Here is a 14,712-nt window from a genome sequence, read left to right as displayed (position 1 = left end):
ACCTCATCAGCCAATGACTGAGCAGGAGAGAGAATAGGGCTGGATCCTCTCAGCCAAGAGAGCCAGGAGTGGGGAGAAGATTCTGGAGGAGGGGGCTGAGAGGACAGCATGAGAACACACCAGGAGCAGAGAGCTTGACTGAAATGCAGGAGTCTCATGAAATGCAAGAGTCTCAGGGATTTTGGCTAGAAGGTAGCCAGATTAGCTCAGAGAATTAGATTAGATTAATAACTGCCCAGATATTGTGCCTTAAAGCTTGATTATATAAATCTTATAGTCTGTGTCTCATTTACTTAGGAACTAGCTGGAATAAAGGAAAAACAATCACTTATAACATTGTTGTAACAGACAACTGTCCACAGCCTTGACAACAAAAGGGTCTGGATCTTAGAACTGTGGCAAAGCTCATTGTGCCGCAGAGCCTTACAGCGTATGTGCTGCCATGTGACACATGCCTGTGCCTGGGCTGCAGGCCCAATAGAATGTAACCTCTACCCCTGCCTCACATCATATCTACCTGTCAAGGTCTGTTGCTCAGCCTACATTTGTGACCACTGCTGGATAGGTCTGCCTGTTTTACTCATCTCCTGACCCATGAACCTTCTGTTTACCAATAGATCTCCAGAGCCAAACCACATATCCACTTACCCAACCACTTACTTATCAACCCAACCTGTCACTATTCAGCCCCTCCCCATCCCAAGCCACCCCATTAGCCCACCCATGAGCCAACCCATCTACCCACTAATCTATCCACCCACCTATGTCTCCAACGGTGTACACATCCATCCACCCACTAATCTACTTGTGTCTTCATCCACTCACTGCCCACTCCCCAATGACCCCTCCATACCAAGTCTACCTACCTACTCACTAAGTACCACCTCCTTCACATAAAACCATCTACTCATGCATCCACTCACCCATTTACTAACTTGCCCACAAACCCTCAATCTAACCACCCATCCAAGCATCCAAGCTGCCATGTGTCTATGCACAAAATTTATGCATACATGCAGCCTCCCACATATCTATCCCTTGAACCATGACTCTACTGTTCCAACTCTGTTGTGCCACTGCTGAACAGTGGCTTTGTACTTCCCTGGACCAATCACACCACAGTGCTGTCCAGAATTGTCTCTAAGTAAGGGGCTTACATGCAGCTGATGCTGAGGTCCACACCCCATTCTGCCTGTGACACCCAACACCTCAGAGAAACCTTGAAAAGGTCAGCAAGCCGGCTGTTACAGCATGGCCAGTTCTGAGTCAAGGCTGCCACAGAAGATTCTCACTGCATAGACCTAAAACCCTCAACACCACACTCAGATGAGGATGTACTCCAGGGTGGAGGATTGGCTAAGCTCACAGGAGGTCCTGGGTTCCAGCCTCAGCTTGAGAGGCGAAGGTACACAGATAGAGTGACTTACCCCCTCACGATGCCACTTTCTAGGTAGTTGACTTGGATGAACTTCCCGAAGCGGCTGGAGTTGTTGTTATGGGCTGTCTTGGCGTTCCCAAAAGCCTGAGAAGATAAAAGCAGAGCTTCAGACCCCAGCCTGGACTCTGCATAGCCTTGGTCCTAGAACTCCTTGTGGGCACAGAATTCTTGTCCCCAGAGCCTTGAGCTACTTACTTACTCAGAGGCTTGGGTAAGAGACAAAGGATAGGGCAGGAGCGATAGCTCAGTGGGTCCAGGTGCTTGGTACCAAGTCTGACAATGGAACTCAATCTGTGGGACACACATCATAGGAGAGACCCGCCTCCTGCAAGTTGTCCTTTGACCTCCATCTGGGCACAAGTGTGCTGTGTGTGTGTATACATACATATGTAATGCAATAAACTTTTTTTAGGGGCTTTCTTGTTACTAGTTTTGTTTTGTTTTTTTTAATGTGTGAGGGTATTTTGCTTATAGTGGGCACCTTGTATGTCTATGAAAAGCAGAAGAGGGCATCAGAGTCGCTGAAATTGGCGTTAAAGATGGTTATAATTTGCCTTGAGGGTGCCATGAATTAAACCCAGTCCTCTGCAAAAGTAGCCTGTGCTTTTAACTGCTGACCCATCTCTGCAGCCCAACAATTTTTTTTCCCCAAGATAGGATTTCTCTGTGTAGCCCTGGCTGTCTTGGAACTTACTCTGTGGACCAGGCTGGCTTGAACTCAGAGATCTACCTGCCTGACTCCTGAGTGGTGGGATTAAAGGCATGAGCTACCATCACCAGTCCAAAAGGGAGAAAAAAAAACCTTAAAAAGCAAGTCTTAGGTGTGTAGAGGCAGCATGTCCCCATGTGTCCAGCCTGCCTGAGTTCTGACAGTGTGACTCTCATGCTGGGTTACAGGAATATGAAGCATTATACAGCTTTTCACATAATTGTTGAAACTGTTGGGGATTCAGTTTCTCACACCTGCACAGCAAGCTTTTACCCTCTAAATCACTTCTCTGGAGCCTGTTGTTTTGAGACAGGCTCTCACTCTGTGGCCTGGAGCTAGCAACCATCCTCTTATCTCAGCCTTCTAAGTGTTAGGAAGACATGCCTCCACCCATGAGCCCAACTTATAGCCTTTATTCTTTAGAAGTTATGCAGTCTTAGTCAAGTGGTGGTGGTGTATGCCTTTAATTCCAGCACTAGGGAGGTAGAGGCAGAGGCACACAGATCTCTGAATTTGAGATCAGCCTGGTCTACACAGAGAAAGAGATCCAGGATAGCCAGGGCTACACAGAGAAACCCTGTCTCAAAAAAACCAAAAAAACCCCAAACAAACAAAAAACAAAAACAAAACTAAAACCAACCAACTACATAAACAAAGTTAGTCAGTCAGTAAGCAAGTAAGCAGTCTATAGCATTTGATTACAGTGACAAAAGTCTAAGATGATAGGTGGCTTCTATATAGGAGGCAGCATGTCCCCATGTGTTCAGCCTGCCTGAGTTCTGACAGTGTGACTCTCATGCTGGGTTACAGGAATATGAAGCATTATACAGCTTTTCACATAATTGTTGAAACTGTTTCCAAAGAGAAATTCCATAAAAACTGTCTGTGTAGCCTAGATCTCCCTAGATCGACTAGTCTAGCTTCCAGCTGAGAGATCTGTCTGCTTCTGCTTCCCAGGCACTGGGACTGAAGGTGTGTACTCCCCCCACCTAGCACTCCCCTTTAAAGATTACACTGTAATTAAGTAATTTACTTACATGAGGGACATGAGCTTTATCCTGGGCCTTGCACTCAGGCTGGTCAAGCTTCCTCTTCCCTGCTCTGTGACAGAGTTATGCTATGCCACCCCAAGTCACCTTCACCTTAAAGGTCTGAGTCTAAAACAATGGTTCATGGCAACCCCTGCCTCTGATCCTAGTCTTAGGAAACAGAGGCAGGGGGATTACCATGAATCAGCCTGAGCTACAAAGAGACCCTGTATTTTTTTTTTTTTTTAAAAGGAACCGAAATAAGCCTACATGAAAATGGCCCATCTTGTCTCCTAGTGGGGCTGGAGTGTCTGCAGTTGGGATACTCCATTTTTTCAGAGAAGTTGCCATGATGCCTCAGCTTGGGGTTGCTTGTTACAGATGAGTCCCATTAATCCCTTCCACACCAGTATGAGGCACGGGGCTAACTTTTAAAGGGCAGGAGACAACTTTCCCTGCAGACATCTTAATATGATGTCAGGCCCAGGTCTGAGGACAGCCAGCCAGCAAGGCCTGCAGAGTACAAGGCTTTCTGATTCTGCAATTATAGATGACCCTGCAGGCTAGGGATTTGTCTGTTCCTGGTGACCTCATGTGTCGGGTATGTGTCTGAGTACACAGTGACTTTTCAAAGTCAGGCTAAAAATATCTGGTCGCAGCTATGATACACAGAGGAGCTCAGAGTGCAAAAAGGGGATAGCACTGGGCTGGCTGGGGGTGGCTTGCAGGGGGAACCAGCAAAAGGGTGGACAAGCCCTGTTAAAGCTATTGAACCACAGGCCTTGGCAAGGTGCCAGGGAAAGAAAGGGCTCAGCTTCCAAAGAAGCATAATATTCCTCCTTTCTAATATAAAAGAACATTGCTAATATTAGTTTGTGCACTGCTAAAAATAGATCCTGATTAGATCTACAGATTCTACTTTGGGTTCAGGTCCAGAGGAAATAACAACAGCCAAGAGGCTGGGAAGAACAATGTGGTCATCACACAGTGGATACTACCTAGCCCTAAAAAGAAAGGAAGGAGCTGGCTCAGTGGGGAAAGTGTTTGACATGCAAATGTGACAACCTGAGTCCAAAGCCACAGAAGCCACAAAGATGGTGGACATAGCACAACTGCCCAGAAGCTAGCAGGACCCTGTGGCAGAAATGAGGAGAGACCTGCCTCAAACAAGGTGGATAGTTAAGACTCACTCTTCAAAGTTGTTCTCTGACTTTCATATGCACTATACACACAGATGCACGCAGATGCACACAGACAGACACACGCAGACACACACACACACACACACACACACACACAGATGCACAGACACACACAGCTTTAGCATGCATGACTTACTCAACAGTATTTGCTTTACAAAGAGTCAAAGTCTCATCCTGTTGCACAGACTGACCTAAAATTTGTGATTCCTCTGCCTTAACTGGGATTATAATTATGATCCACCAGCCTTAATTTAAACAAACAAAAAAATTTTAGATTTATTTATGTGTATGACTGTTCCACCTGAATGTCTGTGCATTACATATGTGTGCCTGGTGCTCACTGAGGTCAAAATAGGGTGTCAGATCTCACAAAACTGGAGATACAGACATTTGTGAGCCACCAGGTGGGTGCTGGGAATCTATTTGAATCCTCAACAAGGGCAGTCTTATCTCCAGTTCATCCTTGCCCTCTTATTTTTTGGTCTTACTATGTAGCCCAGACTGGCCTGAGACTCATGGACATCTGCCTGCCTCTGCCTCCCAAGTGCTGGGATTAAAAGTGAGTATACCACACTTTCCAGGCTCAGACTTTTAAAAGCACATTTTCTAGTGAGGTCAAAGCCAGTCTGGGCTATATGAACTGTCTCATAAGCATACATTCTACATCCTTGTTGTGTCCTACCCCAACACACTCTCGTTTGGGCTGTGTCCTCCACAGTCCCTGACATTCAACAACCAATGGTCTCCTCTTGAGCCTAGGAGCCTAAGTGCAGCCACTAGTGGCTTGCCCAGTTGGTGCAGGTAGCAGCTGCTCCACTAGACACCAGAGGCTAAGCTGTGCATTTCCATGGTTTCCAAACTGGGTGGTGCTACCTGTCTGTCATATCTTGGCACCTGGGAGGCTGAGGCAGGGGAATTGTGATTTAAGGCTATCCTGGGCTACATAAGCAAGCTCCTGTTTCATAAAACCGCAAAAATTACAACAGAAAGGGTAAGCAGTCTAGGCTGAAGCACACCTGCAAGCAGGCAGCATTTTTCTTTTGATCTTCAGCTCCATGAAGCCTGTGGGAGGCCCTCTGGAGGTCCAGTGAGCCTGGGCTGCCTTCTTCTAAAGGGATGCCATGGGGGAGAGGAAAGGGTGGGTGGAGACTCTCTGGCCTGGAGCTCTCGAAAGGTTTCCACCCAGCTTGCTAAGATTCCACTAGCAGGTCACTATCACATCAACCCTGTGCTTCAAATCCCTCAGGAAAATCCATGCTTTGCTGCCATACCTTTCTCTCTTGAACCCAGGTGACCCTATGTGTGATGGAAATCACAATACAAATGTAGTTCAGAAACAACAGTAACTCAATCGCCGGGTGCAACAACTAAAATCCTAACTTGTAAGCCTCATTAAATCTAAATCCTCCAGTGGTGAATCCTGATGGATCTGCCATTGTAACCGGGAGATACTCTACATTTTGTTCTCACACTATGTCTGTCCAAAGAGACCTAATTCTCTCCTGCTTCCTTTCTTCCCCTCTCTAACCCGGAAGTCCTGCCTACTCGCCCAGTGATTGGCTCCTTTATTCATTAGGGGATCGTTTCACAAGAAGTCACTTGAGTGTGACTCACTCCTTGTCTGCAACCCCTCCCAGGAGAGCAGAATTAGCATCAACATACAAACAGCACCAGGCCCATCTACAACACAGAACCACCATGAAAAAGTGTGTTGCCCCTGACTGACTAGCAGCTATGTTTTCTGAATAGAAAGTTCTAGTGGCTTCTTCTAGGTTGTCCTTTATGGTCATGAATAAACTTCTGGTTGCATTCTATGTAGCTTTGCGTGAGTGATTTATGTAGTGAGTGGGTGAGTTTAGACTTTGAGACAGGGTCTCATGTAGCCCATGTTGGCCTCAAGGGCTTAAAGACATGGATGACCTTGAACCATGCCCCAGTCTCCTAAGTGCTGAAATAACTAGAGGCCCATCCAAATTACGTGGTGCTGAGGACAGAACTCAGGGCTCTGTGACCCGAGCTTCAATCCCTTCTGGCTTTTTGGGATGGAGTTCTTCTCCTCCTTCTCCTCCTCCTCTTCTTCCTCCCTCTTCTCTTCTCTTCTCTTCTCTTCTCTTCTCTTCTCTTCTCTTCTCTCTCTCTCTGTCTCTGTCTCTGTCTCCCCCCCTCTGTCTCTCTCTGTATGTCCCTCTCTGTGTGTCTCTGTCTGTCTCTTGCCCAAGCTAACCCTGAACTTCTGGGCTCAAAAGATGCTCCTCAGACCCAAGTGCTTGGGGGAGGGGCAGTCACAGAGGAGTACTGTCAGACTTGGTCCTCACTTGCTCTTGACAGCTGAAGTGAAGGGCAGAGGTCTCACTACAGCAGTCATAGGGAGAACCAGCTACTGAAGAATGATAGCCAAAGGGTGGAGGTAGAGCTGAACTGCAGATACAGGAAGCAGAGCATCACCATGAAGTCTCAGCTCCTCAGTGAAAGAGGACAAGGAAGCTCCCCAAGGCCTGCCTCACATCCCACTTCCACCCAGAGGCTCTTCTGGTCTCTTCCAGCCTTGGAGCTCAGCACAGCTCTGGACAGCTGCTGGCCACACAGACACCCGACAACTATACACATCAGGGATGTGGTTAGGGTTGGGTGACTGTGGGACAAAAAGCCCCCTACCCTCAGTGCCCCTGACCACAGAAGGCACCAAGTGTCAGCCACAGATGAAATGGGAAATGAAACAAGAGCTCTGGAGGCCAGGATGAACACCCCCCCCCCCAAGATGGACCCATTCCTACCCAAGAATCCAACATAAGCAGCAAAATCTCAAGTACTGCTGGAGATGACCCAGTAGGTGAAGTACTTGGCCACTCAAGTGTGAGGAGCTGAGTTCAAATTTCCAGGACTAACATAAAGCTGGATATACAGCATGACTGACTAGAGGTGGAGAGAGGAGAATCACAGGGAAGCAGAAAAGCAAACAAGGTGGAAGGTGAAGACCACACCTGAGGTTGCCCTGACTTCCACGCCTAGGTCATGTCATACACACATACACACATACACACACACACACACAGAAACACACACACACACAGAAACACACACACACAAACACATACACACAGAGCCAGGAGTGGTACAAATTATTGATATAGGATTTCACTATGTAGCCCAGGCTGGCCTTAAATTTGCTATGTAGCTCAGGCTAATGTGCAACCTCTAAGCCTCCTCCCTTGCCTCACAGAGCAGCAGGATGGCAGATCTGCACCAGCATGCTGAGTAACTGAACAAATCCTGAGATCCTGTCCAAGTCAGGAAGGGACATTTAGGGCTTTCCGTAGCCAAGCAGATCCTGAGACTAAAGGAAGGGGAAGCAGATGTGCCAGCCAGGCTCAGGCAGTGTAGGCCAGGATCACATTTTCTGAGGCTGCTGTCCTCAGCTGCAGATGCCACCGCTTGCCTTTGGCTGTGGCTCAGTCCTAGTGGAATCAAGATATTGACTCAGGAGTTTCTATGGACAGCAACATCCCCAGCCCTCTAATGCTGACTCCCCCCACCCCCTTTTTAAATAGCTGCACAGAGGCCAGGCTCAGGTGTTATTTCTCAGGCTTCATCCACCTTGTTTTTTGGGACACGGTTTCTCATTGTTCTGGAGCTAACCAAGTGGGTAGGCTGGCCAGGAGCCCCAGAGACTATCCTGTCCCCGCCTCTCTGGGCTGGGACTCAGCTCCTGATGAAGGTGCTCCTGAAGAGGGGTTGGGAATGGGCCTGGGCCCTCACACCTGCTGCCTCTCCTGTTCTGAACCCAGGGTTGTATGATTGGCTCTCCTCCCTGTGTGTGACAAAACACCCTACAACAACTTTTTGTGTGGGTGTTTAAGATGGGAACCCAGGTCTTCAGTCACTTCCCCCACTTGCCCTACCAATGCTTTCACCACATCAGTGGCCTCCTGTTACCTTAGAAAGCCTGTGATGTCTACAGCTGGGCAATAGGTCAGGAGCTCAGGGCTCACTTAGCACTGTAAAGGCATGCCTGTCATCTGAACACCTGGCAGATGGAGGTAGGAGGGTCAGGAGTTCAAGGTCATCCTCAGTTACTTATTACATTAGAAACCAGCCTTGGTTACACCAGACCATTGCTCAAAACCAAGCAAAATTATAAAACAAAGAAGACTCGGATTGTTTAAAAACAAACCTCTCCAAGGGTACAGTCAGTCACTGTTTGATAAAATCGAAACACTGTAGTCCAAGTTTGTCCCCAAACTCCTGGGTTACCTCAGTTTCCCCAGAATAACAGGTACAAGCCACCACAACCAGCTTCATCTCTGAATTAATGAAGGGGTTTATTATACATTGCCATGTATGGAGTCAGAAGTGGTGGCAAAGGCCTTTGATCCTAGCACTTGAGAGGCTGAGGCAGGGGAATCATGAATTTACAGCCTACATTTATTTAATGTGACACCACAAACCACACCAAACCAAACCAAACCAAACCAAACCAAACCAAACCAAACCAAACCAAACCAAACCAAACCAAACCAAAAGCAAGGTGCTTGTCCTAATAAGCTATGTGTGGGGCCTGGGGATGGGAAAGGGAACCGAGACTGAGAAAATGTCAGCATCAGATTGGCCTGTGGGCAAGTCTGTGGGGCATTTTCTTGATTGATGATTAAAATGGGAGATCCCAGCTCACTGTGGTTAGTGCCATGCCTGGGCAGGTAGTCCTGGGTTCTATAAGAAAGCAGGCTGATCAAGCCAGGAGAAGCAAGGCAGTAAGCAGCATTCCTTCATGGCCTCTGCATCAGCTCCTGCCTCAGGTTCCTGTCCTGATTTCTTTCGAAGATGACTGTGTTGTGGAAGTGAAATCAGGCCTCTCCTCACAACTTTTGGTTGTGGTGTTTTACCAGAGCAACACAAATGGTGGCCCACACCTTTAGCTCCAGCACGTGGGAGGCAGAAGCAGGCAGATTTCTATGAGTCTGAGGCCAGTCTGGACTACACAGTAAGTTCTAAGTCAACCAGGGTTACATAATGAGACCCTGTCTCAAAAGTAACAACAAATATTACAAGTGTTTTCTCTTTTCCTTTCTTCTAAAAGCCTGTTATATTATGACCTGTCTGAGTATCTCTATGAAGTGTGTGTGATGGTAATTTAGGTTTTGATTAATTTATTGGGGGGGGGGCATTGCACATACAGGTCAGAGGACAACTTGCAGGAGTTAGTTGTTTTTCCATTATTTGGGTCTCAGGGATTGAACTCAGGGTCTCAAGCTTGGCAGCAATCACCTTTACCACTGGCCCATCTTGCTGGGCCCAAATTATTTTGCAGTGCTGAGGGTAAACAATGGGCCTTTGGGCACTGAGCCTCCATGATATTTTCATCTGTTGAGGCAAGAATGACAGGCACATGCCACTCTCCTGATTGACACCTGTTATCTCACGACACTGCTGACAGTGGCCACCAACCACAGTGTGGGGCAGTGGACCATGCCAGGCAACTTGATAATGTTGAGTGTGCTCACCTGCTTCTGACCAGGCCCCTATCACATGACCACACTCCCTACATAGGAATGTGACCTATGGTCACAGAGATCAAAACAGAGTTCTTCATGCTAATGAGGTATCTAGAGGCCCCTAGGGTTTAGCCAATAAGCTTATATTCCTTACTGCAATAAGTATTTAATCTGTGGTCCTCCCTGAGGGCATGGTATGTACCCATTTTCCATGATGAGCACTCAATAAACAGGTTGGAACCAAGGACTGTCTCTTTCATCAAGAACCTCCATGGGGAGCATGGAGAAGGTCTTTGTCTACAGATCCCCACTGCCTAGGTCTCCTGCAGAAGGCCTTCCTGTGCTCCTGGACAACCGCTGCTAAGCTAAAGACAATCTAGAGCTAAACTGGAGTTCCTTCTCCTCCTGGCCCCAGGCTCCTCAGCTTGTGGTCCTCTTCTGTTCCTAACTCCCCAAGACCCAGCAGCATCTGGATGTCCAGGAGTTTGGGAGCCCCTGTCCCTGGGCTCCTCATCACAGGTCATGGGTCCCCAACCTTTACGACTCCTCTGCACAGTTTCTAGTGGCAACTGGACACCTCAGCTTCTTCCACACCTTAGGCTGCATTTTCCCATCCCCGAGTGGTGTAACAGCACTTCCCTTGAGCCCAGCACCTGACAGCTGCACAGGGTAAATGCAGTTTAGCATCTCCACATTTTGTCTGCCCAGCAGGGTTTCCATACCCCAGTGACGGTCGAAACTCTGAACCACACCACAGCGCTCCAGCCGCCATCTGCTACCCTGTCTTTGCTCCCCTGCTACAGGAACATACAGAGGAGAACTATGGGGCTAAGTGTTCTTGCTCTCAACTACACTGACAAGAAACAAGCCTGGCTGTACCACTCATACCAGGGAAACTGAGGGAAAGAGGCAGTTCAACAAGTCACCTTCCAGGAATGTGGGTGCAGTGTCCTGGGGAACCTGGCTTTGAACCGCTTTTAGGTGTCATTGCCTGCACACTGGTCGAGACTGGGCAGCTTTCAGAGTCTTCAGAAGGCATAATGACAGCTAGTGTTCCGAGATGGGGGACAGAGGCAAAGGTACCAACCTGAACAGGGTTCCACTAACAAAATGGGGAGTGGTGCTGTGTGTGAAGGACCTTACCCCCTGGATTCTTTTTCCGTGTTTCTTTCCTAGAGACAATATCTCACTACAGAGCCCCTGCTAGCCTGGAACCTGCTCTATGGATCAGACTAGCAACAAATCCAAAGTTTTACCTGCTTTTGTCTATTCACTGCTAAGATTAAAAGTGCTGAGGGCTGGAGAGATGGCTCAGCAGTTAAAAGAGCTGGATGTACTTTCAGAGGACCTGGGTATCCACATGGCCATTCACAACTGTCTGTAAGTGCAGTTCCAGGGGATCTAATCCCGCCACACAGACAAACGTGCAGGCAAAACACTAATGCATATGAGATAAATTTTTTGTCTTTTAAAAGTGCGCCACGAGTGAGGTGTTGGGAACTGGCTCAGTAGATAGAGCCCAGCCTAGAATTGCCAAGAATCACAGACCCATCCACACATGCATAACACAAAAACCACAGTGTCTGTCTGTAAGGTGGGAGCTGAGTTTTGATGTGGAGTGATTACTACCATCCAGGAACACACATCTCCTTCCCAATTCCTATCTTCTCCTTTCTTCCTGGTTGGGAAGAATGCTTAAGAGCTCCCTTCCTTGCAAATGCTGAGAGACAAACCAAGTGCTCAGTTGACATCATACACTGGGCCTTGGAACCTAGAGATAACAATGTACCCCATACTGAAACATGATGTCTCTGACCAACAACTTGCTTGCCACTCTCACCCCACAAGTTTGAGTAGATATACTTCTTGTGTTTTTTAAATGCTCTCACATACCTTGGCTGGCCTCAAACCTAGCCTTTGCTGAAGTTGACCTTGACCTCATGATTGTCTTGTATCAACTTCAAGTAGCTGCTGGACTGCACATCTGTGTGCTGCACCCTGCTTCTCTTTACCTGGTCATGTAGATTCCAGGAGATCTGGGGAGGGGGGTGTTGCTGTCTGAGGGGGAAGTCAGCACACAGGTCTAGTGGCTCAGGAGTTCTGGTGGGGGTGAGGTAGATGGGAGTCAGTTGGGGAGAACCAGTGTGGGTCTTTCTGTGATAGCACACTCTGGTCCTTTGGCAAAGCAGCACAGAACAGTACTCACACAGGCCCTGTGCATTCCTTCTGAGACATTTGATATGTTTTGGGGACAGTGCCAAACTTGCCTCAAACTCTCAGGCACTGGCATAACAGGCGTGTCCTACTGTACCCAGCTCAAGGAAACCTTTTTTGGGTATTTAAACTATACCCCATAATTTCACTCAACTCTTAGATGTGGTGTTTCCAAAAATGTAACTTCCCCCAGGTCTGAAATAGCCTTGAGGCAAGCAAAGGCTCTCCCCTCCCCTCCCCTCCCCTCCCCTCCCCTCCCCTCCCCTCCCCTAGAGGGGTGCACCAGGGAGAAGCTGGGAGGCTGCAGGGCAGACCTGGAGTGCACAGCTGTCCCCTGCCAAAGGCTACTCAGAGCCACTCTGAAGCTGTCCATATATGGCTTCTGCATACCTCTGAAGAGTCCTTTTTATTCCATTTTGTCTCCACTCAGAAACTAGGCCATAAACCATTTGCTATCTATCATAAGTGTAATGTACTTTGCTTCTGCAGCTGTTCAGCCTGTCTGGGTTGCTCTGAGAAGAGAAGCTGCAGTCTCTGTTTAGCACCTCATAATAAAACAGCAGGAGGCTGGGTAAAGTGGCCTTTGTTCTATCTGGCAAGGCAAGGAATTGCACTTCTCTAATACTCAGGAAGAGAAACAAGAAAGGTCTCTCTGTCTGTCTTTTGTTCTCAGCACTTGTAGGACTTCCAGAGTGTGTGTTCACATGGTAAAAAGCTCACTATGAGTTTGCACATAAATTCAGGTCATAAACTGAAAAAGAGGTTTATAACAGAGAATGTCTACATGCATGTCCACTAGGAACAATTATATGGCTAAACACTCATCATTTGTTACTAGCTTACAGGTTCATAGAAAGTTAAAAACTACAACTAAGCTGTCCTTGTAGTTTTGTATAGATAAACCCAGTCAATATCTATCTCCTGTGTTTGCACCTGTGGCCTGGTGGTGTTTATCTTCTTTGTGACCTTTGGTTAATGGTCTCTGTAATCCCTTGGAAGGAGCCCTAAATTTTAGAAGTCTGTTGTTATCTTAGAAGTTATTAAGCAGTTCTGTTATAAAAGGGTCTCGAATGTCTTTGTGCTGCCATTTTGAACAATGGTTGACCCTAGCTAGCTTGCTAGTTGTTTCTGCAGAATAAACTCTCTTTGTTTTTGTATACTATCTGAGTCTGGGGTCTTCCTTCAGCAGTTTTCCGACCCTTACACCTCTCTAGGAATGGTCCTGGGACACACACCTGTTAGTTATGTTTCCTCATCCACCCCACACCCTTCCTGCTTGGCCAGCTGCTAGCTCACTCTCTCCCTTCTTTCTGAAGATACACTGACTCTTGTAGGTCCCTACTGCTCTCTGGCTCCCAATGTCCTTGAGGTAGGATGTGTGCAGGCAGCCTGTTGGTTTGCCTCAAGTGCTGGGTAAAGGTACCACAGTCAGGAACTTGATGGCCCAGTCACTACTCCTTCCTAGTGTGTGGCAAGGCAGGAATCCCTACCTTACTAACCCTGGTTATGACTTTCATCGTGTCCTTGCATGTCTCAGAGCCCCTATGGGCACATCAGACACCACAGATACTGGCCATGACTCCAGGTGCCCACAGGCTACTGTCATGATCCTCATGTTAGTGTGAAGGTAGTCAGGAAACAAGAGCAGGGATGATGGGAGAGTAAAGGGGAGGAACTCCAGAGTCATGGTCAGTCTCTGGGCCTGGTGGCCTCCATGTCCTTGGCAGGAAGTGTGAAGGCAAGACTGAAATTTCCAGGAGACTCTTCAAGGCAGGGATGTAGTGATGGTAGATAGTTCATAAGAAAGTGAGCTTGGTAGACTTAGTAGACATTGGTAAAGTGATGGCTATGTATGTATGAGAGCCTGAGCCTAGCACCCAAAACCAACATAAGAGAAAGCCAGCATGGAGGCTGGGATTGTAATCCCAGTAAACAGAGACAGGAGGGTTCCTGGATTTAATAGCCAGAGCCAGCCTAGTCTGGTGGGCAGGGTCCAGGCTACTGAGAGATCCTGTCTCTAAAATGAAGGTGGATGGTACTTGAAGACAGATACCTAAGGCTGTTCTCTGGACTGTATACCCCTTACACACAGACAGACAAGACAGACAGGTAGACAGACAGACAGACAGACAGACACATGGAGATAACCCTGCCCTGGCCAGTCACAGTACTGTAAAGTTATCTGCTACCACTGAGACTCCTGCATGGACAAACCTAGCCTCTAGATACCATGGAACAAACACCTACTTCCAAGACTTCCTTTCCCAACTCGCCCACACTGTTAGAAGACCCAGGGGAGAGTGCCCACTGTACACACAGGTTTCTGCATTGAGCATCTGTGACACAGGTGCCAGGAACCAGGAGCCAAGCAAATACACATGGCATATGACAATTCATCTTTCCAGGGCTCTAGACTTTTCTATATGTACGTGGAAGTATAGTCATTCCTCAGTATCTTAAGGAGTGACTCTGCACACTCCCAAGTCTTCCTGGTGCTCAGCACACTGGACACATGAGTGCTGTGAGTGACTGTGTGAGAATGCCTAGGAAATGGCAGTCCTGTGGCTTGGTCCCAATGTAGCCAGAGACCTGAATGACTGCACCACAAGCATTCACTCATCTCAGACCCAAA

The 14,712-nt window shown here is 47.7% G+C and overlaps 1 protein-coding gene across 16 annotated transcripts in view; it reads right to left on the bottom strand.

The window, feature by feature from the left end:
* The window catches only part of Myo9b (myosin IXB), an 86,807-nt gene that overhangs the window by 43,904 nt on the left and 28,191 nt on the right, over positions 1–14,712 (bottom strand). For all 16 annotated transcript variants that reach the window (XM_029480413.1, XM_029480418.1, XM_029480415.1 and 13 more), the window contains one exon: positions 1,428–1,522. In XM_029480413.1, coding sequence (XP_029336273.1) covers positions 1,428–1,522 — 95 coding nt within the window. The remainder of the gene's footprint in view (positions 1–1,427; positions 1,523–14,712) is intronic.

The sequence above is a fragment of the Mus caroli genome, chromosome 8, assembly GCF_900094665.2.
Source record: "Mus caroli chromosome 8, CAROLI_EIJ_v1.1, whole genome shotgun sequence".
Lineage (NCBI taxonomy): Eukaryota > Metazoa > Chordata > Mammalia > Rodentia > Muridae > Mus > Mus caroli.
This window is presented reverse-complemented; position numbering and strand designations above follow the sequence as displayed.